This window comes from Miniopterus natalensis, chromosome 10 (assembly GCF_054644295.1).
Source record: "Miniopterus natalensis isolate mMinNat1 chromosome 10, mMinNat1.hap1, whole genome shotgun sequence".
Taxonomy (NCBI): domain Eukaryota; kingdom Metazoa; phylum Chordata; class Mammalia; order Chiroptera; family Miniopteridae; genus Miniopterus; species Miniopterus natalensis.
This window is the reverse complement of record NC_142090.1, coordinates 84,218,114-84,243,575: the sequence shown is the minus strand read 5'-3', so window position 1 is coordinate 84,243,575 and position 25,462 is coordinate 84,218,114. Positions and strand designations below refer to the sequence as shown.

The 25,462-nt window shown below is 61.7% G+C and overlaps 2 protein-coding genes across 2 annotated transcripts in view; one reads left to right on the top strand and one right to left on the bottom strand.

Moving 5' to 3' along the window:
* Positions 1-5,685, top strand: part of ADCY1 (adenylate cyclase 1) — a 32,428-nt gene extending 26,743 nt beyond the window's left edge. Inside the window, exons 15-20 of the mRNA XM_087821452.1 lie at positions 347-463; positions 1,111-1,257; positions 2,276-2,374; positions 3,814-3,928; positions 4,953-5,077; positions 5,347-5,685. Of these exons, the coding sequence (XP_087677578.1) occupies positions 347-463; positions 1,111-1,257; positions 2,276-2,374; positions 3,814-3,928; positions 4,953-5,077; positions 5,347-5,685 (942 nt within the window). The remainder of the gene's footprint in view (positions 1-346; positions 464-1,110; positions 1,258-2,275; positions 2,375-3,813; positions 3,929-4,952; positions 5,078-5,346) is intronic.
* A 7,169-nt stretch (positions 5,686-12,854) lies between these two features.
* CCDC201 (coiled-coil domain containing 201) lies at positions 12,855-16,921 on the bottom strand. The gene is made up of 3 exons (XM_087820884.1): positions 16,826-16,921; positions 14,416-14,877; positions 12,855-12,941 (listed from the first exon to the last, which is right to left on the bottom strand). Exons 1-3 carry the CDS (start codon positions 16,919-16,921, stop codon positions 12,855-12,857), a joined length of 645 nt encoding a protein of 214 aa, XP_087677010.1.
* Between the last annotated feature and the right edge of the window lie 8,541 nt (positions 16,922-25,462).

The following is a 25,462-nucleotide window of genomic DNA, read 5'->3' as shown; positions in this document are numbered from 1 at the left end:
GGCACGTGCCTGGGTTGCAGGTTCGATCCCCAGCCCCAGTCGGGGTGCATTCAGGGGGCAACCAGTCGATGTGTCTCCCTCACATGTTTCTCCCCCCACCTCCCTCCCTTCCGCTCTCTGGAAAAATCACCCTCAGGCAAGAATCAGCAGCAAAAGAGGAGCCGTCAGGGCAGGGGGGGGACACGCCGGGGGTCTGAGGTCAGCAGGTGGTGGGGATGCCTGGCGGTCGGGCATCAAGGACGGGGGCTGCTCAGCACTGGGCAGGGGCGCCCCACGCCCTGGCCCAGGTGGGAGAGGGTCAGGGCCTGGGCGCCGGGCGCTGAGTGAGGTCCGGCGTCCGCCGCAGGCCGAGGAGGAGCGTGCCGACATGGAGAGAGTGAAGCTGGACAACAGGAGGATCCTCTTCAACCTGCTCCCGGCCCACGTGGCCCAGCACTTCCTCCTGTCCAACCCCCGGAACATGGTGAGCAGGGGGCCCGGCACCTGCTTACCGGCTCTGAGACCCCCTGAGACCCACCGGGCCGGCTGGGCGGGGCTGGTGCGGTGGGGGGGGGGTCCCAGGTCCCAGGCTGGGGCCCGACCCAGTGGCCCTCCCGTTACTTGTCTGCTTGTAGTCTCGCGGGGGGGGGGGGGTCCCCTCTGCCACCCCCAGGGCAGGGAGGGCCTGGGCTGTCGGGAGGCTTCTGGGACAGGACGGAGGACCAGGCACCTGGGCCAGTGTCTCCCTTTGATCCTGGGAGAGGTCGGGGCCGTGGTCCCCGCGAGGGAGGAAGCGGCTTCAGCAGCCCGTCTGGCCTGGTCAGAACTTCCCGCGGCCGCCGGAGCCTCAGAGCAGGGCTGACTCACGAGGAAAGAGGCCGGGCCAGCTGTTTAGCTCCGAAGGCACAAGGCCCGAGGGTCAGCTTGACCGGCTTGGCCCGGAACAGCTCCCAGGGGTCCGAGGGCCGGCAGAGCCCTCTTGCTGCCCCCCCCCCCGAAGCCAGCAGGCTCTGCGCCGGCCGTGAGCTGACCAGTGGAGGGGGACCCGGCGCCCTCGGGCCCCCCAGCTGCAGCACAGCCCCCCCCCCCGCCCGGCCCTGGCCTTAGGCTGACCCGGCCTTCGACCCCCAGGACCTGTACTACCAGTCGTACTCCCAGGTGGGTGTCATGTTCGCCTCCATCCCCAACTTCAACGACTTCTACATCGAGCTGGACGGCAACAACATGGGGGTGGAGTGCCTGCGGCTGCTCAACGAGATCATCGCTGACTTCGACGAGGTGAGGGCGCCAGGCGGCGACGGGACCCCTCCCACAGCGGGCACGTGCCCCGAGGGCCTGGACGGTCGGTCTCCTCGGGTCCGGACAGGACGGGGCGGGGAGGGGCGGCTGGGTGGGCACCAGCTGCGCTGAGTCCGCCCCTGGCTTGTAAGCGCCAGGCCCGGGCTGGGGCCTCATCTGTAGGTTCGGCCGCAGGTGACTTGTGTCAGCCAGGCCTGCGTCCCACCCCCGGGTCCCTGTTCCCATCCGGGTGGCCCTGAGCTGAGCCATGGGTCCCTGTCCCCCCCGCGCCCCCCTTTCTTCCTTCCTTCCTTCCTTCCTTCCTTCCTTCCTTCCTTCCTTCCTTCCTTCCTTCCTTCCTTCCTTCCTTCCTTCCTTTTTCTTTCTTCCTTCCTTCCTTCCTTCCTTTTTCTTTCTTTCTTTCTTTCTTTCTTTCTTTCTTTCTTTCTTTCTTTCTTTCTTTCTTTCTTTCTTTCTTTCTTTCTTTCCTTCCTTCCTTCCTTCCTTCCTTCCTTCCTTCCTTTCTCTTTCTTTCTCTCTCTCTCTCTCTTTCTTTCTTTCTTCTTTCTTTTTCCTCCCTCCCTCCCTCCCTCCCTCCCTCCCTGTTAATCTTTACCCCAGGATATTTTCCCGTTGACTTTAGAGAGAGTGGACGGGGGGGGGGGGGAGAGAGGGAGACACACCGATTAGCTGCTCCCACAGGTCGGGAGCGAACCTGCAACCCAGGTACGTGCCCTTGACGGGAATCGAACCCGTGAGCCTTTGGTACTTGGGCTGATGCTCCACCCCTGAGCCACACCGGCCAGCCCCCTGCCCCCCGCTTCCCTAAGGCCTTTTCGGGAGCCCCCGGGCCTGCGTGTCTCAGCTCAGCCAGACCTTGCCTGGTCCCGGAGCAGAGGAGACACCGTGCTCCTTCCAGACGCGCTCGCCGGCTCAGCGCTGGCTCCTGGCGTCGATCGTCACAGTGACTTGTCTAAGACGTAATGTAACGTTTAACAGTTCTGTGTTTCCAACAAAGCTCATGGACAAAGACTTTTACAAGGACCTGGAGAAGATCAAGACCATCGGGAGCACCTACATGGCGGCCGTGGGGCTGGCGCCCACGGCCGGGGCCAAGGTGAGTGCTGTCCAGGGAGCCCCCGGGCCTGTCCCAGCCCTGCCCCAGCCGCCCGGGGCCCCGGACGGGCTCCCCGCTCGGGACCTCTGTCTGCCCTCTGCACGGGGTCAGGGCAGCGGCCTGTGCGGTGACCTCGTCAGTGACCGGCCCTCTCCGGACACAGTCTCCTGCTGAGAGTCGGCCCTGGGGGCCGGTCACAGGGCTTCCTCCAGCCGCAGCCGGCCCGCCCTTTCCCGCCAGCCCAGCACCACTGAGTGTCCCCTTTCCCGACACAGACTTGAGAATAAAGCAGCAGGTTGTCCCTAAGAAAAAACACACACAAAACAAAACAGAAAAGAAATTATGTGAAAACTCAGTGAGTGGGAAGCAGACACGAGCCCAGCTGCCTCAGTGTCGCTTTAAACGGCGCCGATGGGAAGACAGACCCACAGGCCCCCCAGCTGTTCCACAGGAAACGCGCTTCGAATGTAAGTGACGCGCAGACACTCGGCGCCGGCAGAATGGAAACCGCTCTCGCAGCCGCCTTAGCTTCAGACAGCGAACCTCAGGTCAGGGAAAGCCCTCAGACAGCAGTGAAGGGCCGTTGCCTGATGATAGCGGGTCACTTCCCCAGGACCTAACGAGCTTTTTTTTTTTAGATTCTCCCTGGACGATATTTTTTCCATTGCTTTTCAGAGAGAGTGGGGGGGGGGGGAGAGAAACATCGACGAGAGAGACACACCGATCGGTTGCCTCCTGCTCACACCCACAACCCAGGTTTGTGCCCTTGAGCGGGAATCGAACCCATGACCCTTGGTGCTCAGGCCAACACTCTGAGCCACACCGGCCAGGGAAAGTCGCAACAATCTTTCGCGTGTTCGCACTTCACGGAGAGTCAGAACACGGAGGAACAACCGGAAGACGTGCCCGGAGAAGCCGCTGAACCCACCGTGTGGGTGGTGGTCGGCGCTGGGCAGGGCCGGGGGCTGAGAAGCAGCTGCAGCCGGGCTGCAGGACATGAGGTTGATACACGAAAGCCAGCAGCTGTCCTGTCTGCCGGGAATGAACACGTGGAATTTGAAATTAAAAACACAGTATGGCCCGGCCGGCGTGGCTCCGTGGTTAGAGCGCCGGCCCTTGGACTGAAGGGTCCCGGGTTCAATTCCCGCCAAGGGCACGTATCTCGGTTGCAGACTCGTCCGCTCTCTCTGAAAAGCAGTGGAAAAAATATCCTCCAGTGAAGATTCAAACAAACAAACAAACAAAACCACAATATGGCCGGCACTCGGGGGGCCGCCTTGTTCACGTGGGTCCCTGGCCCTCGGGGGGCCACCTTGTTCACGTGGGTCCCTGGTCCCACCGGGGCTACGGGCTGGGCCCACCCCCAGCAGCTGGTCTGCCGGGCATCCCTGCCCCTCGGCCCTTGTTCCCCCCCCGACGCCCCTGTCTGCTCCCGTCAGGCGAGGAAGTCCATCTCCTCCCACCTCAGCACCCTGGCGGATTTTGCCATCGAGATGTTTGACGTCCTGGACGAGATCAACTACCAGTCCTACAATGACTTCGTGCTCCGCGTGGGTAGGTGGCGCTCCGCCTCCCCGCACCCGCGCCAGGGGCTGGGGCCAGGCCCTCCCTCTGGGAACGGGGTCCGCTGGCAAGGCCCCCGTCTCGAAGGTGGAAGGACACGACCAGAGGGGCAGCTTGGGGACGGAGTCCCGGTGAACTTGGATCTACCCGTCTCTGCTTCCCTGCCTGTGGGCCCCGGGGGCCTCCCTGCGGCGTCCAGGTCTCGTCCCCTGGGAGGTGCTCTGACTAATCCAGGTGGTGACAGGAAACGGATCTGAGGGTCCGTCCGGGAAATTCCGTTACTTTCTCTCCCACAGGGACCCACGAACAAGCCCGATGGCTGGTCACAGGCGGGGGGGGGGGGCCCTGACTCAGTCTCGCCCACATGGACCAGGGCATCCGGTTGGCGGTGGGGGTTCTCAGTGTCCCCCCAGCCATGTACGAAGTGGTCACCTTGGGGCTCCTCTCAGGCTCCCACATCCACCTGTCTGTGGTGGAGCTCACACCACTGAGTTCTGCGCCCCGGCCTTCCCCTGCCCCTCGCCAGCACCCCAACCCCACTGCCCAGGCTCTGGGGCACTGACCAGCCCAGTGTCCAAAACGTTACTGACGCCCTTGGTTAAGCAGAGAAGGGAACAGGGAGATGGTCGCAGGGGCATTGGCACCTCGTGTTTCTCCCGGGCAGTGGACCTGAGCCCCATAAAGAGAAGGGGCCTCCATTCCCCCTCGGAGCGTCCTGAGATGCTGTGGCCAGTTCTGGGCCTGCACCCAAAACAGCCCCGGGGTCCCACCCAGGGAAACACAGGAGCCGCTCCCGGGGCACATGGTGATCCCACAGGTGGAGAGTGTGGCCCCTCCTGGCAGGACTCAGCAAGGGATGCTGTTCTGGGGGTCGGGATGGCGCCGGCCCGCAGGCGGGTGGGTCCTGTCTTAGGGGCGTTGCACTAGGACACCCCAGGGATTCTCCACCGGGAAGGGGAGCACTGTCCCTGGAAGCGTCCCCACGAGCCCCACATGGCGGTTGGTTGTCTTCCAGGCATAAACGTTGGCCCCGTGGTGGCCGGGGTGATCGGGGCTCGCCGGCCGCAGTACGACATTTGGGGGAACACGGTCAACGTGGCCAGTCGGATGGACAGCACTGGGGTTCCGGGCAGAATCCAGGTCAGTTCAGTCCCAAGCCTCCCAGCCACCGGTGGCCTCGTGCAGGCGGAGACGCCGGCCAGGAGGCTGGGGCAGCCGGGCGGCAGGGCCTCGCTGACCAGCGGCCACAGGAATTCCAGGAACAAGGGGGCCCTTCCCCTTTCTGTGGCGGGGCACGCGGTCAGCACCCAGATGCTCACGTCGGGCCCCGTCCCCGGAGCCGCGCAGGCCCTAAGGTGCTGCAGTTACTTGAGTTTCCGCGAGAGTCACGCCCACCCTCCTCCCTGCAGGTGACCGAGGAGGTGCAGCGGCTGCTGAGGCCGGGCGGGTACCACTTCCTGTGCCGGGGCAAGGTCAGCGTCAAGGGCAAGGGCGAGATGCTGACCTACTTCCTGGAAGGCAGGGCCAACGGAACTGGCTCGCACCCCAGGTCCCTGAGCTCGGAGCGGAAAATGTGTCCTTACAGGAGGGCTGGCCTCCAGGCCAGACTGGCCACGGGCCACCCCCCGGTTTCCCCCATGGCCGGCCTCCCGGCAGGAGCTGGGCAGGGGGCTCCGCAGGGCTCAGGGCTCGCCCCCAGGCCCCCCGACCCGCCCCCACCCCCAGGAGCCGCTGGGAAGGAGGCTTAACGGAGCCCGTGCTGGCCGCTGGGGGCACAGGGCAGAATGCTCAGCGCTTCGGTCACTCCGTCAGGACCAGCCCGGCCAGCAGAGCGGGGCTGGGCCGTCGGCTGGGCTGGGGAAGGGGCGCTGTCCAGGCAGGACCCGAAGCAGCCGGGCAGTGACTGGGGAGGGGTGAACCCGCCGACAGGGACATGCAGTGACTGCTCCATCCTGTCCTCGGCGGCGGAGGGGCTGCCCGGGCCGGCGGCCAGGTCAGCATGGGCGTCAGGACCTTCAGAACACCCACAGGGCCGCAGGCTCGCAGCAGCGCCAGGTCTGGCTGGCTGGTCAGGAGCAGGCCCGCGGGGGCCAGATTAGCAGTCAGGCCTTGTTATAGGGCCGCGGGTGAGGGCTGGGACCAGAGCCCTGGACGGACAGTTTGGGGAGAACTGAGGAGCTGGAGGGCGGTGGCCCGGAAGCCACGTCTCCGCATTGTGACCGATGAGTTCGCTCCTGCGCGGGCTCCCGGCCCATCGGAAACCCGGGCGCCCTGCTCCGTCCCAGCCGTCGGTCTGTGTGTGGGTCGGCGCGGCCCTTCCTTCCCGAGTGGCCCCTTGGATTTCGGCGCCCTGGGCGGCAGCCCCAGGCTTCGCTGACTTTGAAGACGAGCGGTGCTCACAGCCACGAGAAGCTTCCTGGGCCGAAGGCAGTTTGTTTCCCTGGCGGGACCTCCCTGGATGTGTGTTTTGGAGTTTTACGGTCTTGGATCCAGGGGTCCCCACTGCGGTTGGCAGGGACGGAGACTGCAGGTGGGTCTGCAGGCCTGAGATGTGGCCTCCCGCTCAGGGGCCCTGCGTGACCCCGTCCAGCAGGATGGAACCAGGCCCAGTGGGTGGGCGGCGAGCAGGACCGGACGGCCTCTCCCCGATGAGCTGTGCCTCCCTCCTGAGGACCCCTCTGTGTCGGGCCGGCCAGGCCATCGCTCTGTTCAGAGGCGGGTGGGGGGCAGGACCCGGCCCCAGTGGTGGATACGCCATCGCACAACGCAGGGAATTACGGGCGCGGTGTAAGCCGGGGGCTCGTGTGACCTCGTGTCCCCTAGACGTGAAGGAGGGGCAGGATTGCCAGGGTGATCCAGAGATGAGTGGCTGCAGCCCGTGGGGGTGAGGGTGCCCCATCCACCCTGATCGAGGGCGCCGCGGTCACCCCACAGCCTCAGGCGCTGAACTTGGCATCTGCTCCTGTGGGGGGGCAGGTGGACCCAGGGGACAGTCCACCTGGACACACCAGGTGCCCCTGAGACTCTCACCCGTCACCTCGCAGGGCAGGACCTCTGTCCACAGAGCCAGTGCCCAGCCGCAGTGGTTGGTTCGGGCGACTGCTCCGCACCCCGAGGTCCCCCCGGAGCTGCGCCTCAGCCGCCGGCAGTTCCGAATGCGCCTGCTCCCCGGGACCCAGGAGCCGCAGCCATATGTCCCCTGGGGTGGGGAACGCACTTCCTCCCCGTTTGTGATAAGACTGTTGTGTTGCCTTATTTATTTTTTAACTTGTACAATTTTCATGCACAAACGTTAGGGCCTTTGAGTGGGATTCCCTGATTTCGGAAGCTCTGTAAATAGCATGCCGGGTGCTTGCGGCACCCGCCCCTCCCTCCAACAAGGACGGCCATCCCGACGGGTGGGGTTTCTGACGCATCACACCCCTGCTTGTCCCACGTGACCTGTGTGTCCCTGCATGACCCTCGCATGTCCGTGCCCGACCCCAGTAGCGCAGACCACAGCCCGAACTTCCAGATGCTTCCACGGGCCACCAGCCTCGCTGGCCCGCTCCCCGGCGTCTTCACCCTGCGGGGTACACGCCCCTGCAGACCCAGCCACCTGGACCTACTGTGTCCATGTCTCCAAAGCCACCGGGGCTTCCAGATACCTGGTGAACCGGAAGCAATAACTAACCAAATGCAGGGACACGTCTGGTCCTGGGCCGGTTGCTGAGTCAGAGACACGCCACGTGCATGTGTTTGCCCGAACTTAGGGCGCCGTGGAGCTGACACCCCAGCCGCACAGCCCTGCCTGCAGACCCAGCTTGACAGCCCCCTGGTGGGGCTGGCTGTCCGCTGAGGCTCGGAGCGGAGGCCCAGCGTGGACTTGTCAGCTTGTCCTCTGGGCTGTCCCTCCACCGGGACGCCCGTCTCCCGTGGGAAACAGGCTGCCGTGGGCTCTGGGCTGGGCTGGGGCACTGCCAGCCTCCAGACACCACGTGTGTGCCCCCCTGATAGGAATACGGTGCTGCCACCTGGAAACAGCATCTAGGCCCTGCTTTTATGGTCACTCTGGAAGGAAGGTTGGGTCAGCCCATCTGCTCTTCTGCACCGCGTGTCCCCGTGACCCCGAGCCGCGGGGTCCTGCGGGTCCGTGCCACGTGTCAGGCCCTGCCCGAGGCGCCCGCAGCTCGCGAAGCAGGAGTGCGTGTGCTGCTGCGGGCGCCTGTCGCAGGGACGAGCTCACACCTGCGCCGTCACCGAGCGGACGGGGCCCAGAGCCTCTTTGGTACTTTTAAAAAATATATGTTTTTATTGATTTCAGAGAGAGGAAGGGAGCGGGGGAGAGAGAGAAACATCAGTGATGAGAGAGTCACTGATCGGCCGCCTCCTGCACGTGTGTCCTGACCAGGAATCGAACCGTGACCGCCTGGCTCACAGGTCGATGCTCAGCCACTGAGCCACACCAGCCGGGCCGCTTTGGTACTTTTGGTTCTGAAAACATGCAGACCCGTAGGCTCTCTATATACAGTGGCCCCCAGAAACGGACTCCCCCTGTTTTGTGATGGCTTCAGTTAAAAAACTCAAAAGAAAATCAACCTTCCCAGAGGCAGTTGGTTTGAAAATATCTGTTTGCTGTAGACAAGGAGCCGGCTGTGGGGCTGGCAGCTGGCGGTCAGTGGCTTCAGGGGGTCACGCTGATCCTCAGCCAGTGGCCCCCCCATTTTATTTAAAACTGCGGGTTCTGCAGCAGGTGGGTGACGGGAGGTGTGACGCTTCCTCACGGGGCTTCTGGGTCTTTCGGCTGAGCGAGGGCCCAAGGTGTGCGGGCGTGTGGCTCCCAGGCCGGAGCTCGGCAGGCGGCGGGCGGCTGTGATTCTGGCGAGCTGGTGGCAGGGCTGGAGGTGGCTGAGACAGTGTGGGCCCCACGTGGGGGGACGGGTGTTGGGCGCGAGGGGCACCTGGAGCAGACTGGACGGGCTGGTGTGGCCAGCAGGGCAGCTGCTCAGGCCGGCCATGGCCCAGCCCCAGCAGCCCCGACCCGACTTAGGTTTTCCCTCTGAGAGTGTCAGGACCTTGAGGGCACAGCCCCAGCCAGCCATCCACAGAGGGAAGCTTTGGGCTCATCTGCGCACAGGTGCCCACGTGGCGGGGGGTCCCCATGGCCCACCCTGGGTGTTCCCAGGCAGGAATCATCTCACCCAGACCCCACGTTGAGATGAGGTCGGCTGTGTCCTCTGGGCTGAGCCCTGTCTCTCCTTTAGCGACTGATCCCTCAGGACATAAACTGTTCAGCCTGGGAAACCCTACTGTGCCTGGTCCCACCTTCTGTCCTGAACTACATCTCGAGGCACAACCTGTCCCCCCTAAGGAAGCAGACTGTCCTTCTGCAAGGAGGGCGACTGCCCTGTCCCTGTCTGTAAGGCCCCTTTGGCATTGGATACAGCAGAAGGGGGACCCCAGGCACCCCCAAACCACACACACCTCTCCAGTTACCTGGACCCTGCCCAGCTCCCAACTCCTGGTCAGAGCCACCCAGTGTCCCTGTCAGCCTGCTGGCCTGGGGTAGGTGGTCAGTGTCCCTTCCTGGGGATCAGCGGACGTCCAACAACATACTCATGGGGGTTACGGCAGGTGGTGAGGAACTGGGGACACTGAGTACAGAGCCTGAGTCCCACGGCGCTGGCAGCTCAGGCTTCAGTGTTTTGGTTTCCAAACAGGCGCTTACTGAGAGACGGTGTTTAAACGGAGGGGGTGACTTGGACTCACCTCCAGGAGATCCGCCCGGCCCCTAGGGCTTAATAGCCGTGGGTGTGCTCTGTGGTCACAGCCCCCCGGGCGCTGTCTGGGCTCCTGCGTGAGCACTGGGCCCGTGGCCTGCCGGCAGCCGGAACCTGTCTCTCGCCTCCCACCAGCAACCCCCACGCACCCCAGCACGAAGCACACGTCTCAGGGCACCGTCCCCTCGTGTCCTGGGAGCCCCGAGGGAGCCCCGCGGCCCCCGCCACCCAGCAGGAGCCACACTCCCAGCTCCGTCCTGCAGAGGGGAGCGGTTTTGCCTTCATCCCCGTAAACACCGTGGACACCCAAGCCATTCGCACGCGGGGTTGCATGCGTGAAGTCCCTGACCGTGTGGATGTAGTCTGAGTCTGGAGTCACGCAGCATGCACAGCAAGGGGGCAGCCCGCCTTGGGCCATCTGCCGGCTGGCCGCAGAGCGTCCCCGACAGGGTGTCCCCGACAGGGCGGGCCCCGGAGCCCGAGCCCTGGCTCCCGCACTCGCCCGCCCGCCCCACTCACACGGATCGCGCAGCGGAGACACGGAATGTAACCTCTCAGCGGTAGGCCCCATTCCCATTTAGGTAGAGCCCCGCCCGCCGCGGGCTGTCTGTCCTCCGTGGGAACGTGAGCAGAGGCCCGCGCCCGCCGGCGTCCCCCGCGGTAGGGCTGTCCCTGCAGGGCACGCAGGGGCACGGGGCAGGGTCTCCCACCGGGACAGCTCGGTGAGCATGCTTCATCCAGCGCGAGCACAGGCCGACACCTCGACGTCACCTTCTCATGACAGATTTGTATGGTCAACACGGGTCTATTTTTACGCCAACTGGACACTGTAGAGACCTCCCAGTCTTTTCCAAGATTGTTACACCGAGACGAGTCATTGAATAATCTGTCCTATTTTTATTTGAAAAAAAAAACCAGTGAACGGACAGACGTTAGATGTGAATGTACGTTTCTTAATCGCAACTTTTCTACCGAGTGTTTGCACTACACTTTCTGGAATCTTACTTAACAGAAGTAAAGGAAGACATTGCTTGACTAAACCTGTGGTGGTTTTTATTTAAGTAAAATAGGTTTTTATTGATTTTAGAGAGAGAGGAAGGGCGAGGGAAAGAGAAACACGGGTGGGCTGCCTCCTGCACGCCCCTCCTGGGGACCGAGCTCACGACCCGGGTGTGTGCCCTGACTGGGAATCGAACTGTGACCTCCTGGTCCCTGGAACGATGCTCAACCTCTGAGCCACGCCGACCAGGGCTGTGGCCATTTTCATGGAAAAACAAGTGCATGTTGTTCAGACACTGCCGCCTGAGACACTGTGATCTCCTAAAATCCCCCCCCCTTCTCGGACCCTGGCTGGCTCTGCCCTCCTGTGACGACAAAGCCCGTGTGTGGCGGGTGGAGCTGTGGGTGAGACGCTGGGGCCGTAAGGAAAGTGTGGAGACTCAGCAGAGTGAGGTCGGAGGGCCAGGGAGTTGGACATCGCGGCGGGTGCTGAGGAACTAGACCAGCTGCTGGGGGCGGGGGGCCCTCCATCAGCAGGCTTAGTGGGATTGTTGGCGAGAACCGGACTCCGCAGGCCAAGGTCGGGCCAAGGTCGGGCCTAGCGGGGGAGGGGCCCTAAGGAGCCTGGCCGGAGTGAGTGGTTGGGGGAGGGTTTGCCACTGGCTGTGGTGACCGGGACACAGCGAATGCTTGTCCTATCCCTGCGTCAGGATCAAGAGCAGCAGGGTTGACGCCGGGACCCCAGCATCCTGGAGGGGAAGGAAGGGGTCTGAGGGGGCGGCTGGGGCCTCACCCAGGGGACCACGAGAGCACGGTTGGGGTGTGAGCACGTTTCTGGGTTTTTCCGAGTATGGAGCCGAGGAAGAGATAGAAGCCAGAGTGTGCATCCCACAGACTGCGGCCACGGTTTCACGAGAAACTTTACTTTTAATCACGACGACGGGAAGGACTTACTTTCACCAAGGTATTTAGTTCCCGATTCTTTCCACTTTCATGTCTTATTTGAAAAATTAATAAACGTCGTTTTATAATCTGATAATCGTTATAACAAAGGAAAAAGTGAACCAGCTGAAGAGTTGGCTTATAAAGGAGGGACTAGCTCAGGAAACACACATTGAAACGCCACTCAGGGGATGCAATCTCACCACACTCACGGGGCGTCTGCGATGACAGCCAATGACCATCCCCTCCTGGGAGGACTGTCATCGCTCCTTCCGTGTTGGGGACCTTGAAAGGGATGTGGCACTTCCAGGGAGACCAGGTTTGCCATCTGCCCCCCCAAAGCTCAGGTACGTCCCTGCCCTCAGAAACCCTGGCCTTGCTCGCCCGTGGCACCTACGTGTCCCACCCTCTCCACCCAGCCTTAGAGTCTGTTTGGGGTGCCCCATTTCAGGGTTCCTCATATTGGGGTTCCCTGTCAGGGAGTCTTATTTTAGGATGCCTCATGTTCCCCGTGTTGGGGTGCCCCATTTTAGGGTGCCTCACGTTGGGGTTTGAGCCGGGTTTCTGTGAGACAAGCTCAGGGGCTCCCTTTCTTCCCCACAGCGTGAGGGTCAGCAACGGCCCCTCCGTCTGGCCCGTAGAGCTCAGTGCTGGGGGCATGGGCAGGACGGCAACTTCCTCTGCCCACCACTGAACGAAAGAAACTCCGCAGGTCCCAGAGGCCCTCAGGCTGAGAGCCCGTGTTCCAGGCTTCTCCTGGGGTGACCCTCTGAGCCCACAATGTCAGATGCCCCTGCCTTCCCCCGGCCGGCGGGTCCCAGAGGTCCCTGGTCTTTACCTGTAAAATGTCACTGACCCTACACCAAGTCATCCTGGACTCGGGGAAGCAGGGTCTGGGGCACCCCCCCCCCCCGCCTCCCCTGCCCCCCCCCCCCCGCCTCCCCTGCCCCCCCCACCTGCTCCCTCATCTCAGGTGGCCCCTCAAGACCACACTTGGATCTGAGTAACAAGAAGTTTATCCACAGGCCCCACCCCACCCGAGTGGCACAGTGTATGGGGGGGGGCAGGGTGTCAAGGGTGGACCTGCAAGTCCTGAGGAGGGCGTGGGGCTTACAGGCAGCTGGCTGGAGGGATGGACAGACGGGCAGGACAGGTGGACAGAAGGATGAGAGTCAGACCAAGGCAGGCTCTGAGCCCCTCTCCCTGGTCCCGCGAGGTCACTCATCCTGCACCGTGAGGTCGTGCTGGGTGGCCTCCTCGATGCTCTGGAGCTGGCGGGCCTCCCACTGCCGGACCCGCTCCATCTGTGGGAGCAACGGGCTCTCTGAGGGGTGACTGTGGGACCCTGGCTTTTGCTGGTAGGAAAAGCAATGCGCACCCACCCTGCAGACAGCCCACCAGTCAGCGCTGGGCACCATCTGGGCCGTGAGCCAGAGGGGCGTGGCCAGCCCGCACCGTCCCCACTCAGGCCGCACCCACCCCTGGAGAGGGCTGAGGACGGCCGTGGGACAGGCAGGGTCAGGGCCCACGGAGCTGGGCCTGACTAGGGCACAGAGATGGCTGGGGAGGGGGCGGGACAGAGGGGCCAGCGTGTGGTCACCTGCAGACCCAGCGTCTGGGTGGCTGTGCAGACAGCCTGTTCCCCCTGCTTCCCACACGCCCCTCTTCCTGGCGCCGCAGCAGGAGAGAGGCCCCAGGACAGCGTGGGGACGACACGGCAGGCCGGCCCCTGCTGCCAGGCGAGACAGAGGCTCAGCCCGCCCCAGCGAGTGTGCCCGGCTGGACTGCAGGGAGCGGGCTTGGGGCAGGAAGGGGGAAGGGGGCCCCTGCAGGTCAGGGTCCAAATACCCTGAAGTGTGAAAACTGGGGGGGCACAAAATAGGGGCAGGAAAAGCTGACACCAGCTGGGACGTGGACAGTGGGTCAGGCAGAGTGGGGAGGGGCCGAGCAGCTGCGATGGGGGCCTCGGGCAAAGTGACTGCGCCTGCAGTCACCTGGGGAGGCAGAAGCCAACCACCCTCCGAGGCGGAGTGGGAAGCACCAGAGAGGTCAGAACAGGATGGAAAGAGGCCACCAGGTGTGGGGCACCCGCTGCCCAGGACTTGAGAGGACAGGGCAGAGCAGGGCTCAGAGGCTGCAGAGGAGCCGGTCAAGGTTTCCTAGGGCTGTCGGGGCGAGGGCATCCAGAGCCCGGGGACCCCAGGGCTGGGGACCCTGAGGGGTCTCAGCTGCTGACCTGCGGGAGGGGGGAGCAGTCTCCCCAGCAGCCCCTTCTCAGGAACCTCTGCACCAGGAGGTCAGAGGGACACTGAGGGGCTGCAAGCAGAGCTCAGAGCACGACGGGCCCGGGGCCCTCCCACCGACTGGTGAGGACATTGGGACGCTCGGTGCCAGCCAGAGTGGGAGCTGAGGGGGTGGCCACAGGGGACACAGGACAGTGAGCGGCTTCCCAGGGCTCCTATGTCATCCTGCCTTGTCCCCAGAGCACGGGAAGGTCTACAGCAGTGTGCCGAGGAGTCTGGGGAACGAGGGGACTCTGGGGCACATATTTTAATGGCACAAGCGAAGGTCCTTCCCCTGGAGGCAGGGGAACCCCCAAAGAGGGGCCTGGACGTTAAAAAGGCCAGTCCCCCAGCCTCCCCAGCCTGTGACCTCGCCGTGCCTGGGCCAAGGTTCCTTTAGTGAGGAACAGCTGTGCTCTTGCTCCCAAATCACAGGCCACCTCCTGGGGGACCCAGAGCTCCCAGGGGACAGGGACGGGCTGGGGTCAGGACCTACCACAGCCGCGAACTTCTTCAGGTCCCGGTGCCTCCGCCCGGCAGTGTTTGAGATCCCAGGGAGCCCCTTGTTTCCCATCCAGCTCCCTGGGGACTCTCCCTGCTGGGCCTTTCGCTGTCGCCGTTGCCGACGCTGCTTCTGGGCGACCTCGGCTGGCACGGGCGGCTCTTCCTCGGGAGCCCAGGGGTCCACCTCAGGCTCTAACTGCACACTGGACCCCTCAGAGGCCCAGCTGGTAGAAAGCTGCCTCTCTCGGATGGGGGACAGCAGGTCCCGGGAGAAGCGCGCAGGCAGTGGGGACCCATCAGCAGGGCCCCCTCCCCGGCGGTAGGAGACACGGCCCAGCGGGCTCCTGCTGCGGTGAAGAAAGCCTTCGGCAGGGGTGCTGTGCTTTGGGACGGTCCCCGAGGATCTCCGCACGGAAGGCGGGCCCTTGTCCTCAGAGAAGCTCCACCCAGAAACCTGTCAAAAACAGAGCCCAGGTGAGCTAAGGGACGGTCACTGAACCCCTAAGGACAGGATCGGAAAACAGGCTGTGTTGTTGTAAAAATAATTTTTTTTTTGGAAGAAAGTACAAACGTAACATCAATGAAATCAGCTTAATATTTAACCTCAACGTAAAAAAGCAAAACCGTTGACACACACTACAGGTGTTTGCACACAAGTGAAGTCACGTGCGCGGGTCGAGTGGCCTGCAGGTGATAGCCCAGGGCATCGTGGAGGCCGAAGGTCTGGGACCTGCCTTCAGAAGTCACACACGTGAACTAAGACCGATGATCACATGTTGGTAATTTGACATATAGCATGTCCCCCAAAAATGTATACACACACACTTTGAATAATTATAAAGGCAGTGTTTATTAAAATACATTTTCAAAGTTGAGACATCAGCTGTTACAGTGTGGATACATTGTTGGGGACGCCCTCCCTCTATTATTTGACAGAATTATATTGTAACACACTGAGCACTCACAGGTAAAGCAGTTTAGTGTTTTTACAAATACAGCCTCAGAACAGAGGACCCAGGCACAGGCTGGGAGCATCTCCCGGGAGAGACGGTTTCACACCAGCAGGGAAGCGGTTTTTTCTCATTTCGTGCTGTTCTGGCTGGTTGGTCATTTGGAAAAAACCCAGAACCACCAGGTCCCCACCTCGTGCCTCGCCCTAACATACGTGACAAGGGGTTGCAACTGTACTCTTTAAAAAGCCATTAGATTACTCAGAAAAAAGGAATTTACAAAATCTTACGTCAATCGTTTTCCAAGAAAATTCCGAATGGATGTAAGATTCAAATGTAAAAAACAAAGGCATAAAAGTGTTGGAAGGAAATACAGGCGAGTCCTGTGTAAACTGTCAGGAGCCGGCTTTCTGATGATTACTCAACACAGAGGCCAGGAAAGCAAAGGCTGAGCACTACATATAATTTTAAAACCTTCTGTGAAGCAAAAATTAAAATAAATAAAAAATAAAAAATAAAAAAGAAAGGGTGCCACGTACTAAGAGACAGGATAAACCAGGAAAAAGCCACCGCCTGACGGATACACGCACAGAGGCCTTAACAGTTTCCTATCTGCGAAAGTTTTAAAAATATATGCGGATAAGAAAAGAGCTCCACGTTTTGGGTGGAGTTTTTATGTGAAAACCGAGGAAAGATAAGAGTCTGGAGAAGTTCTAGAAGCAGCTAAACAACATGTTTCCTTGCGGTGGGGGCGCGCGGAGGGCCGGGGTCAGGGGTCAGGGGCCTGCGGCTCGCCTGCCGCTCACCTGGCGCCTGCCGCTCACCTGGTCACAGGTGAGAGGAGACAAGAGCCCCTGGGCCCGGCGAGGGGACCGGCGCGGGTGGCTGAGGGTCCCTCCAGCGGGGCCTGGGCGGCCGAAGCACGGGGTTAGAGGTCAGGCGTGACCGTCCCCTGGGGCCCAGCTCCGCACCTGCCTCCCAGGGAGGCCCAGCCCCGGACAGCGACCAGCCGCAGGAGGGGGTGGGGGTGCTGCCCCCGGGCCCCGGCCGGCTCCCCGGAAGGTGCTGAGCCGGCCCCCCGGGGTTGGGGCCCAGGCACCCGGGGGGAGGTGGGGGCGGCCCAGGGGGGTGGGCAGGGGTCTCGGGACGGGGTCGGGTAGCGACTCCGGGGGACCCAGAGGCCCGGTGCCAGCTCGGGGGGGCCCCCGACCCGAGCCCAGGCGGGTCGGCCTCCCCCAGCGCGCCCCCCGCCCCCGCCGGGCGCACCTGCTCCCCGGGCTCCATCCGCTCCCGAGGCCCCGCGGGGCACAGCCCGGCAGGTGGGCAGGTGGGCAGGTGGGCAGGTGCTCACCTGGGCGCGGCTTTCACCTGCCGACCCCGTGGCCGCGCAGGCGCAGGAGGCGCGGGCGGCGCCGCGAGCCCCGAGGGTCTGCACCTGGCGCCCCCTCTTACCCGCAGGTGCGCCCCGAGTCCCCGGGTCAGGGGCCTGCGGACTGGCTGCAGCCGGGCACCGCCGCCCCACTGTGCACCCCGTAGTCCAGGCACCATCCGACCCCCAAGGACTGGGGGGCCATCGCCCCAGCTCGGTCTCCAAGGCAACCGAGGCCGCGACGTTCCACGTGCAGCGTCAGAGGCGGGGCTGCGCTGACCACGGCGCCCAGCCCTGCGGCCGGGTCCTTCTTTGTCCTTCGGGGGCCCCGGCGCCAGCTGACGGACCTGCGGGTCGCGCTGGGGACCCCTAACTGGCATCTCAGTGCCGCCCGGGGGGGGTCCCCCTGCAGCGCCCGGGGGGGGGGGGGCTGCGGTGAGAGGCCCGCAGCGGCGGCGTCCGTCTGTGAATCGCTCCCACGCGTCCTCTCCCCTCCGCCCAACCGCGGCTGTTGTACCCATTTCAGCGAGGGGAAGACTGAGCCCCGGGGGTGGGGTGGGGGGCTGCTCAAGGCCGTTGGTGGTTCCTGGCCAACCAGGCTGAGCAGGGGGACCGTCTGACCCCACGGTCCGTGCTCCTGGCCCCGGCCCCTCTCTAGTGCTGGAAAAAGCAACCCGATGCCAGCACTTGGCCACAGCGAGCTTTGGGGGGCAGAGGGATTTTGGCACCTTTTCTCCCCTTTCTCTGTAAACTCAGGTGAGATCTGAGGCACGATCCCAATCCTTTGAGATCCCTGAACCCGGGTGCTGGTGAAGGCTTGGGAGCGTGGAAGGTGGTCATCAGAGGCAGGGGCTCTCCACAGACCATCCTGCCCACTTAGCACAGCCCATCCCAGCCCAACTGGCCTGGAGCAGGGGCAAGGCGCCTCCTCTCCCTGCTGCTGGGGCCCCCGGGGGACACAGCCCTCCTGACTGCAAGTCATGGGGGGCAAACGTTTGAGGCAGGAGGGGTCCCACTCACAGGAATATCAGGAGGTGACCAGCCCAGCCGTCTCTCTCTTCCTGTCTCGGCTGTCAGGGAGGGGGCACCGTCTTTAAGAGCCCTCTAGGGACAGTGTGCAGAGCCAGGACAAGCACGTGGGTTCAATAAATTAGGCCCATCCAAGGGCAGGAACACTCTGCAGCCAGGAAGCTGTGTGTGAGCCCTGCGTGTGTGTGTGTGTGTGTGTGTGTGTGCTTGCATGTACATGTATGTGAGCATGGGCATGCAGATGCACACCTACAGGCAGATGTCCATGGCATGTAACATGAGAAAGGCTATGCAACTGACAGCTAGTGTGATGCCATTTCAAAAATCACACACACGTACATACAGCACACACATGTCACACACCACACATGTGCGCACACAGCCAGAAAGAGACCAGAAGGAAATGGTAACATTGGTAATATCTAGGCGGTGGGATTATAGGCAAATTTTAACATCACTTAAATCCATTTCACTTTTTCTGAAAAGAACGTGTAGTTAGTAAAGAGTAATTAAGAAAATGGAGCTCACCTGGCACAGTCCCTCATTTTCCAGGTGGGGAAACTGTGGGCCGCAGAGGGGCAGTTTGTCCAAAGTCCCAGAGCCCGCCATGTGGGGGCTGCTGGACACCGTCCCGGTGTCCTGTTTTCTCACTGCACCAGGCCACCCCAGGGTGCCCTGACCTCCTGGCACACAAGCACCCTGCTTTTAGGACAGTGAGGCTCTTTTGTTTGTGTTTGTGTTTGTGAATGAAAACATTGTGAAAGGTACAGTGTGTGTCTCGCGTCACATCTGCCTGTCACACAGAGTCACCTGTAACCAGGGCCCTTCCCCACCGCATTGGGCAGCCCTCTGGGGAGAAGGTCAGGGTCTGGACGCAGGCCCTGCAGGGGCTCCAGGCTTGGCCTGTGGCAGAAGCTGGCCCCACACCCTACTGAACATTTAAGGAAGAAATTATACCAATTCTCTTAATCTTCCAGAACATAGAAGCAGAGGGAACACTTCCTAACTCACTCTATGAGGCCAGCATGACCCTAATACCCAAGCCAAATGAAGACATTACAAAAATGAAAAACCACAGACCGATATCTCTCACTAGCATAGATGCAAAAACCTTCAACAAAAATATTAGCAAATCGAATCTAACAAGGTGTGAAAATAATTATACACCACGACTAAGTGGGACTTACAGCAGGTGTCCAAGGCTGGTTCCACACTCAATTAATGTGATCCATCACATCAAAAGGCTAAGGAAATATCACATGATCACATCGATAGATGTAGAACAAGCATTAAAAAAATCCAATATCCACTTATGATCAAAACTCTCAGAAAACTAGGAATATAGGGTAAGTTCCTCAAAAGCTTGATAAAGAACATCTACAAGAAACCTACAGTTAAGTCATACTCAACGGTGGGAAGCTGGACGCTTTCCCGCTAAGATCGGGAATGAGGCAGGGCTGACCCTGCTACACCCCTTTTCAACATTGTACGGCAAGTCCTAGCTGATGCCGTGAGACAAGAAAAGGAAATAAAAGGTATACGGATTGGGAAGAGAGAATTAAAATTCTGTTTCTTTGCAGATAACATGACAGTCCATGTAAAAAGTCTGGAAGAATTGAAAAAACAAAACAAAAAACCCTCCTGGAACTGAGCTATTACAGCGAGTTTGCAGGATGCAAGATTAGTACACAAAAGTCAACCCCTTTGAATATACCAGCAATGAGCAAGTGGAACTTGACATAAGAACATAAGACCATCGCCCTAGCTGGTTCGGCTCGGTGGTCAGAGTGTCAACCTGCAGACTGAAGGGTCCTGGGTTTGATTCAGGCCAAGGGCATGGACCTCAGTTGCAGGCTCGATCCCGGGCCCTGGTTGGGGCACGTGCGGGAGGCAACCAATGAGTGTGTCTCTCTCACGTTGACGCTTCTCCCCCCCACACACACTTCCATTCTCTCTGAAAAGCAATGGAAAAAATATCCTCAGGGAAGGATTAAAAAAACAAAAACAAAAACAAAAAAGCCCGAAGACCATTGACACCAGCACTCCCCAAAATGAAATGCTTGTGTATAAATATAACAAGGAATCCCACAACCTGACTGATACACGAGCAAAGGCCTGAACAGACACATCCCCAGAGAAGCACAGACGGCAAACAGCGCTTGGGAAGAGCTTCGCGTCGCGTGCCGTCGGGGAAGCGCGAGTGAAAACAGAGATGGAGTAACGCTGGGAACCGCCCGCCTGCAGCCTCCAACTCAAACCCTGCAGGTGGGGCCAAGGGACTCTCCTGCCTTCGTGGCGGCTGCACCCCACAAATGCACACTGATGTGGGCAAGATCCCCCACCAAGGACTAGAGACTGTAACACAGGAGGCTGTCCCCTTAATGTAGGAGGCTGTCCCCCCTTAATGTAGGAGACAGTCCCCCCTTAATGTAGGAGACAGTCCCCCCTTAATGTAGGAGACAGTCCCCCTTTAATGTAAGAGGCTGTCCCCCCTTAATGTAGGAGGCTGTCCCCTTAATGTAGGAGGCTGTCCCCTTAATGTAGGAGACAGTCCCCCCTTAATGTAGGAGGCTGTCCCCCCTTAATGTAGGAGGCTGTCCCCTTAATGTAGGAGACAGTCCCCCCTTAATGTAGGAGGCTGTCCCCCCTTAATGTAGGAGGCTGTCCCCCCTTAATGTAGGAGACAGTCCCCCCTTAATGTAGGAGACAGTCCTCCTTTAATGTAAGAGGCTGTCCCCCCTTAATGTAGGAGGCTGTCCCCTTAATGTAGGAGGCTGTCCCCCCTTAATGTAGGAGACAGTCCCCCCTTAATGTAGGAGACAGTCCCCCCTTAATGTAGGAGGCTGTCCCCCTTTAATGTAGGAGGCTGTCCCCCCTTAATGTAGGAGACAGTCCCCCCTTAATGTAGGAGGCTGTCCTCCCTTAATGTAGGAGGCTGTCCCCCCTTAATGTAGGAGGCTGTCCTCCCTTTTTGTGCCAGGCCCTTGCTCTTTGCCCAGGTCAGCACCTGCCGCCTGTGGGTGGGAGGGGTCCCGCTGCCAGGGCTCGTGGCGAGGGGCTTGATGTTGGAGGGGCTGCTGGGCCGGTGGACAGGTCAGGGGTCTGGGCTGTGCTGACGGGACAGGAGAGAGGTGCGCAGGTGGGCGGGCCGTCAGTTTGGGGAGCGGCGCCCTTCCGGCCTTGGCTGGAATTGACATCATTCCCCCGTCAATCCATCAGCCCGGGAGCACAGCAAAACACTTTTGTTTTTCCCCAGGTTAAAAACAACTTCCCTTTGAGGGTCCCCTGGGCTGCGGCGTCCCCTCCCTTTGAGAGTTCGGCTTTGCCCTTGACCCCGCATTGTTTTTCAGAGCAGGGACACCGATTGCTCAATTTTCTGCTGCCGGTGAGTAAGCAGCGGGCTGTGCGGAGGCAGAGCTGGAAACTGGGTGACTGATGAAAGGCCCCTGCTCGGTTTCATCACCCAGCGAGCCCCCCGCCTCGCTGAGAGCCGCGGGCGCTCACACGCGCTCAGGGCTGACTGTGCCAGGACCGCCCCACCCCCACTCCGCAGGCGAGGAAACTGAGGCCGGGGAGGTTTAATAATGGGCCAGGGTGTGGAAACCCAGGTGACAGCCCAGGTGGTCTTGCTGGGTGGGGGTCACGGTCCACTGCTCCCGGGGACCCACCCCTGGGACTCACATTCTGGAGCCAGCTCCTCGCTCAGGGGGAGACCCTGTACCCCACAGGTGCCACCACCCAGGGCGGGCATGCTGGGAAGTGTCCTGAAAGGACTGGCTGACACTAAGTGGGGCCCTACCCATGCGGCGCCCCCTGGGGTGGCACTGGGGCTGCCTGGGGGTGTGCCCTGCTTGGCTTCCCCACAGGGGAGGGGGACCATCTGCTCAGCTCTGCAGCTCCAGTGTAGCTCAGTTGATACAACAGAGGCCATATGTGGCCTCAAGGAAAACGTCCCCTATGGGCCCCAAATACCTCTCAACCCTGCCCCCAGGGCACCCTGACCCCACCTCAGATGCACACGGGCTTGGATTTGGAAAGGGCTGGTGTGCTCGCCTGCCTCCCGAGAGGGAGCCTGGGATCCCCTGGGTCCCCTGTCCCCGCCACCCCTGCTCTCCACCCCTGGGTCCAGGGCACCCGGCTCTTGGGTTCCAGTGGCCGGTCACGTGGGCAGGGTGCTCACCAGTGTCCTGGGCACGGTGCTGGGCAGGGGCATCTGCGAGCCCACCCAGCCTGGCAAGAGACACAGGACAACACAGGCTTATGCGGCTCTTCAGTGCGGCTCTAACCCAGGCAGTCACAGGCTTCGGGGACACGGAGGGCCTCAGTCTACCTGGGAGCCAGCGGGAAGGCTTCTCAGAGAGAGGATGGGTCCTGAGGGGTCAGAGGGGCAGAAGAGAGCCCTGAGTATCCCGAAGGCGTGAGGATGTGGCGGAGCCTCAGGAAGGGGCCTGTAGGGGCAGGGCCACCTCTGAGATGCTCTGCGGCCCCTGTCTCCACTCCAGCTGTGCCTGGACCTCCACCGACCTCTGCTGGCCCTGCCCCTGCCCCTGTCCCTGCCTCCCCTTCCTCCGCAGGTATCACAAGTCGCCTTCCCTCCCTAAAGTACTTGCTCCTAGTTTTTCTTGTCCTGGATCTTTGCGGGCAGGTGACTCTGCTCTGGGCCGTGTCTGATGTCTGGACAAGGTCAGTGCCTGGCCTGAGGGTCATCGGAGTGCAGGGTCTCCTAACTGGTCTCCGGCCTCCAAAGTTGCCCAGGAATCTTTTTGGGGCTCCCTCCTGGCCGCTGACTCTCAGCCCAGCCTGCACCCGTCTGGTGGCGACTGGCTGCCTACGTGATGAGCCCAAACCCCTCCGCCTACACCTGGGCCCTTTCCTCCAGCTTCCCGGCAGGAACTCCTGGTCATTCCCCGAACACACCACCCTCTTCCCAGCCCCTGCCTTCCCGCGGCCGTCTGCCCCGCACACTGGGCCCCGTCTGCGGCTTCCTTGGTTGCAAATTCCCTGGGAAGCGCCAGGCAGGGCTGGTGCCTGGTTCCTGCTGGTCCCGGCCGCACCCTAAACCCTCTCCTGAAGCGCTTCCCATAAGGACCAGCTTATAACGAGCCCCGGATGGAGCGTGTTCCCCGACACGGCGCTGTGACCAGTTTGGGCATCGCCGGACCCCCCATACCCCCCACACCTAGCTCTGCACCTGCACCAACCTGAGGGGCCCGCTTGGTCCCTCTGCCTGTCCTCTGATGAGGGGAGGACGGTGCAGACAGAGCCCGGCCCTGCACGGTGCTGGGGCTGGGGCCCTTGGCTCCGAGGGGGGACATGGGAAGGGGACCGGGATGGAGCCTTATAAGAATGAGAACAGAGGTGATGGAGAGATGTGGGTGACAGGGAGACGTGGGTGACAGGTGTAGGTGACAGGCTGATGTATGTAGTGGGGTGATGAGAATTGGAACATGGGGGACAGTGAGGGGAAAGTCATGGAGAAGTGACAACTTTTTTCTGGGATGGAGAGGGGACCCTAAGGCCGGATGTTGAGCGGAGTCCAAAGGGCTGGGATGAGGGGAGGAGGGTGACCCCAGGGAGCGCCCCTCCCCCTATCGGGCAGCTGGGAGTCAGACCCCCAGGGGCCAAGGGGCCTGGGTTCAGGATGCTCCCAGAAATGACCACAAGCACAGCCACCTCCCTGTGACTCGGCTTGTGGCCACTTGCTCCCCAGGACAGGTGGACAGGTGGCCCACAGCCTCTGGGGCGAGAGGAGAGGACAGCAGGGTCGGGTTTGGAGGCCTTTTGCTTTGCTGCTGTTTGAGGCAAGTGGTAGAGACGTTGGGACATCGACCCCTGGACAAGAACGTCCACTACGTGAGGGAACAGGCGAGACCTCAGGGAGGGGGCAACGTCCCGGGCAAGGACACAGACTGTGGGCACGCGGTGGGCGGGCCCAGGTTCTTCCTGATGATCTTTCCTTGTTGTTAAGAAAACATTCCTGGAGGTGCACTGAGGAATTAACGGGGGGGGGTGCTCAGAGCACACATGCTTCTGGGCATGAAATCGTGGAGGATTTCATCAAAACAACATCAAACTAGTGTTGACCGGGGGGGGGGGGGGGGGGGGGGACACGCATCCGTTTGCTCCTAAACCGACACTGAACTTTGTCCTGGAAAAATAATGACAAACGTGACCCTGAACTTCCTTTTCACGACCTTATTTTGATGGTTGCTGGGCGAGACCGTGACCCACAGTGGACGTGCCCGAGGCCCTGAGGGCAAGGGCCAGAAGGGGGGTCAGCACGTCCGTCAGCTTTAATCGTGCTGTTCTTGCGACGGGTCGTGTGGGTCCCTGAGTGTAGGGACGGAGGAGGGACCGGGCGCCGTGAACCAGGAGAGGCCTGCGCAGGGGACGCCGGGGGCTCCCCCAGTCTCCTGACCCCCCTCCCCGCAGGCCCTGGTATCAGCTTCCTACAAGTTCTTCTTAAGAGTTTAATCCATCAGAGCGAGAGGGACCCGGCTACTCACACGGCTCACTGCACACACGCAAGGGCACATGTTTCTATATTTTAAATAGGCCCCTGACTTCAGAGGGAGGAAGGGAGAGGGAGAGAGAGAAACGTCACTGACGAGAGTCACAGGTCGGCTGCCTCCTGCACACCCCCCGATGGGGATCCAGCCCACAACCCGGGCCTGTGCCCTGACCGGGAATCGAACCCTGACCGCCTGGTTCATGGGCCGACCCTCAACCGCTGAGCCACACGGGCTGGGCCAAGGGCACATCCGATTCCTTCTCATTCTGGCTTCACTCGGAAATTTTACTTAACCTGCATCCTTGACTTGGAGGCTTTTCTCCATCAGTGGACAGGAGCTGCCGGGTGCCGGGGACCAGGCTCCGGGGGGAACACCTGCGGCTCCTGCAGGACCGAGGGGCCGTTCCTCACGGTCGCTGAAGGCACGGTCACATTTTTCTTGCAACCCAAGAGAATGTGCACAAAGTAGGAATTTTAATAAAGAGGCGGCCTTGGTATGATTCTTGATAAACATTCGGTCTGAGCCAGAAGGTCAGAGGCGGCCTGGGGTCTGGGGGCCGCCCTGCGGCCCTGCGCCCCCAGCTCCCTGCTCTTTGGAGGCGCATTAGCAAGGCCGGTCTCTGGCTTGTGGTGAGACTGGGAGGCCTCCCCTGGGACAGACCCCCGTCGGTCAGTCCCTCCCTCAGTCCCTCGGGGGGGTCCCATCCTGCGCTTCTGGGCTTGGCCACTGAGAAGCAGCCAGGCCCCGGACGCCTGGGTCCTGAGCGGCGCCCCCTCCTCTCCCGGGCCTCGGCTCCCCTTTGGAAACGCGGGGGGCTGGCCGTGCCCGCCGACCTCTCGGGGCCTCCTTGGCTCGGCCGGGGCTGCGCTTGGACCAAACAAGCCGCGCGCCCAGGTGAGACCTGCCCCCGGGGGAGACGGGGGGGGGGGGGGGGCCGAGCCGGGCGGTCACTCTCCGGCCACTCTCCCTCCGCCCTCACTTGGCGCGGGGCCGAGCGCACGAGAAAAACAAACTTACTTTGAACGCGGGCGGCGGGCGCGCAGCTCGCCAATCGCTGGCCTCGGAGGGCGCGTGGCCCGGCCCCCGAGCCCTTCAAAAGGGCCGCGCGGCGCCCAGCGGGCACCCTCCGCCCGGTCCCCGCCCCGCCCGCCGCCCGCCGCCCGGTGTCACCGCCCGAGG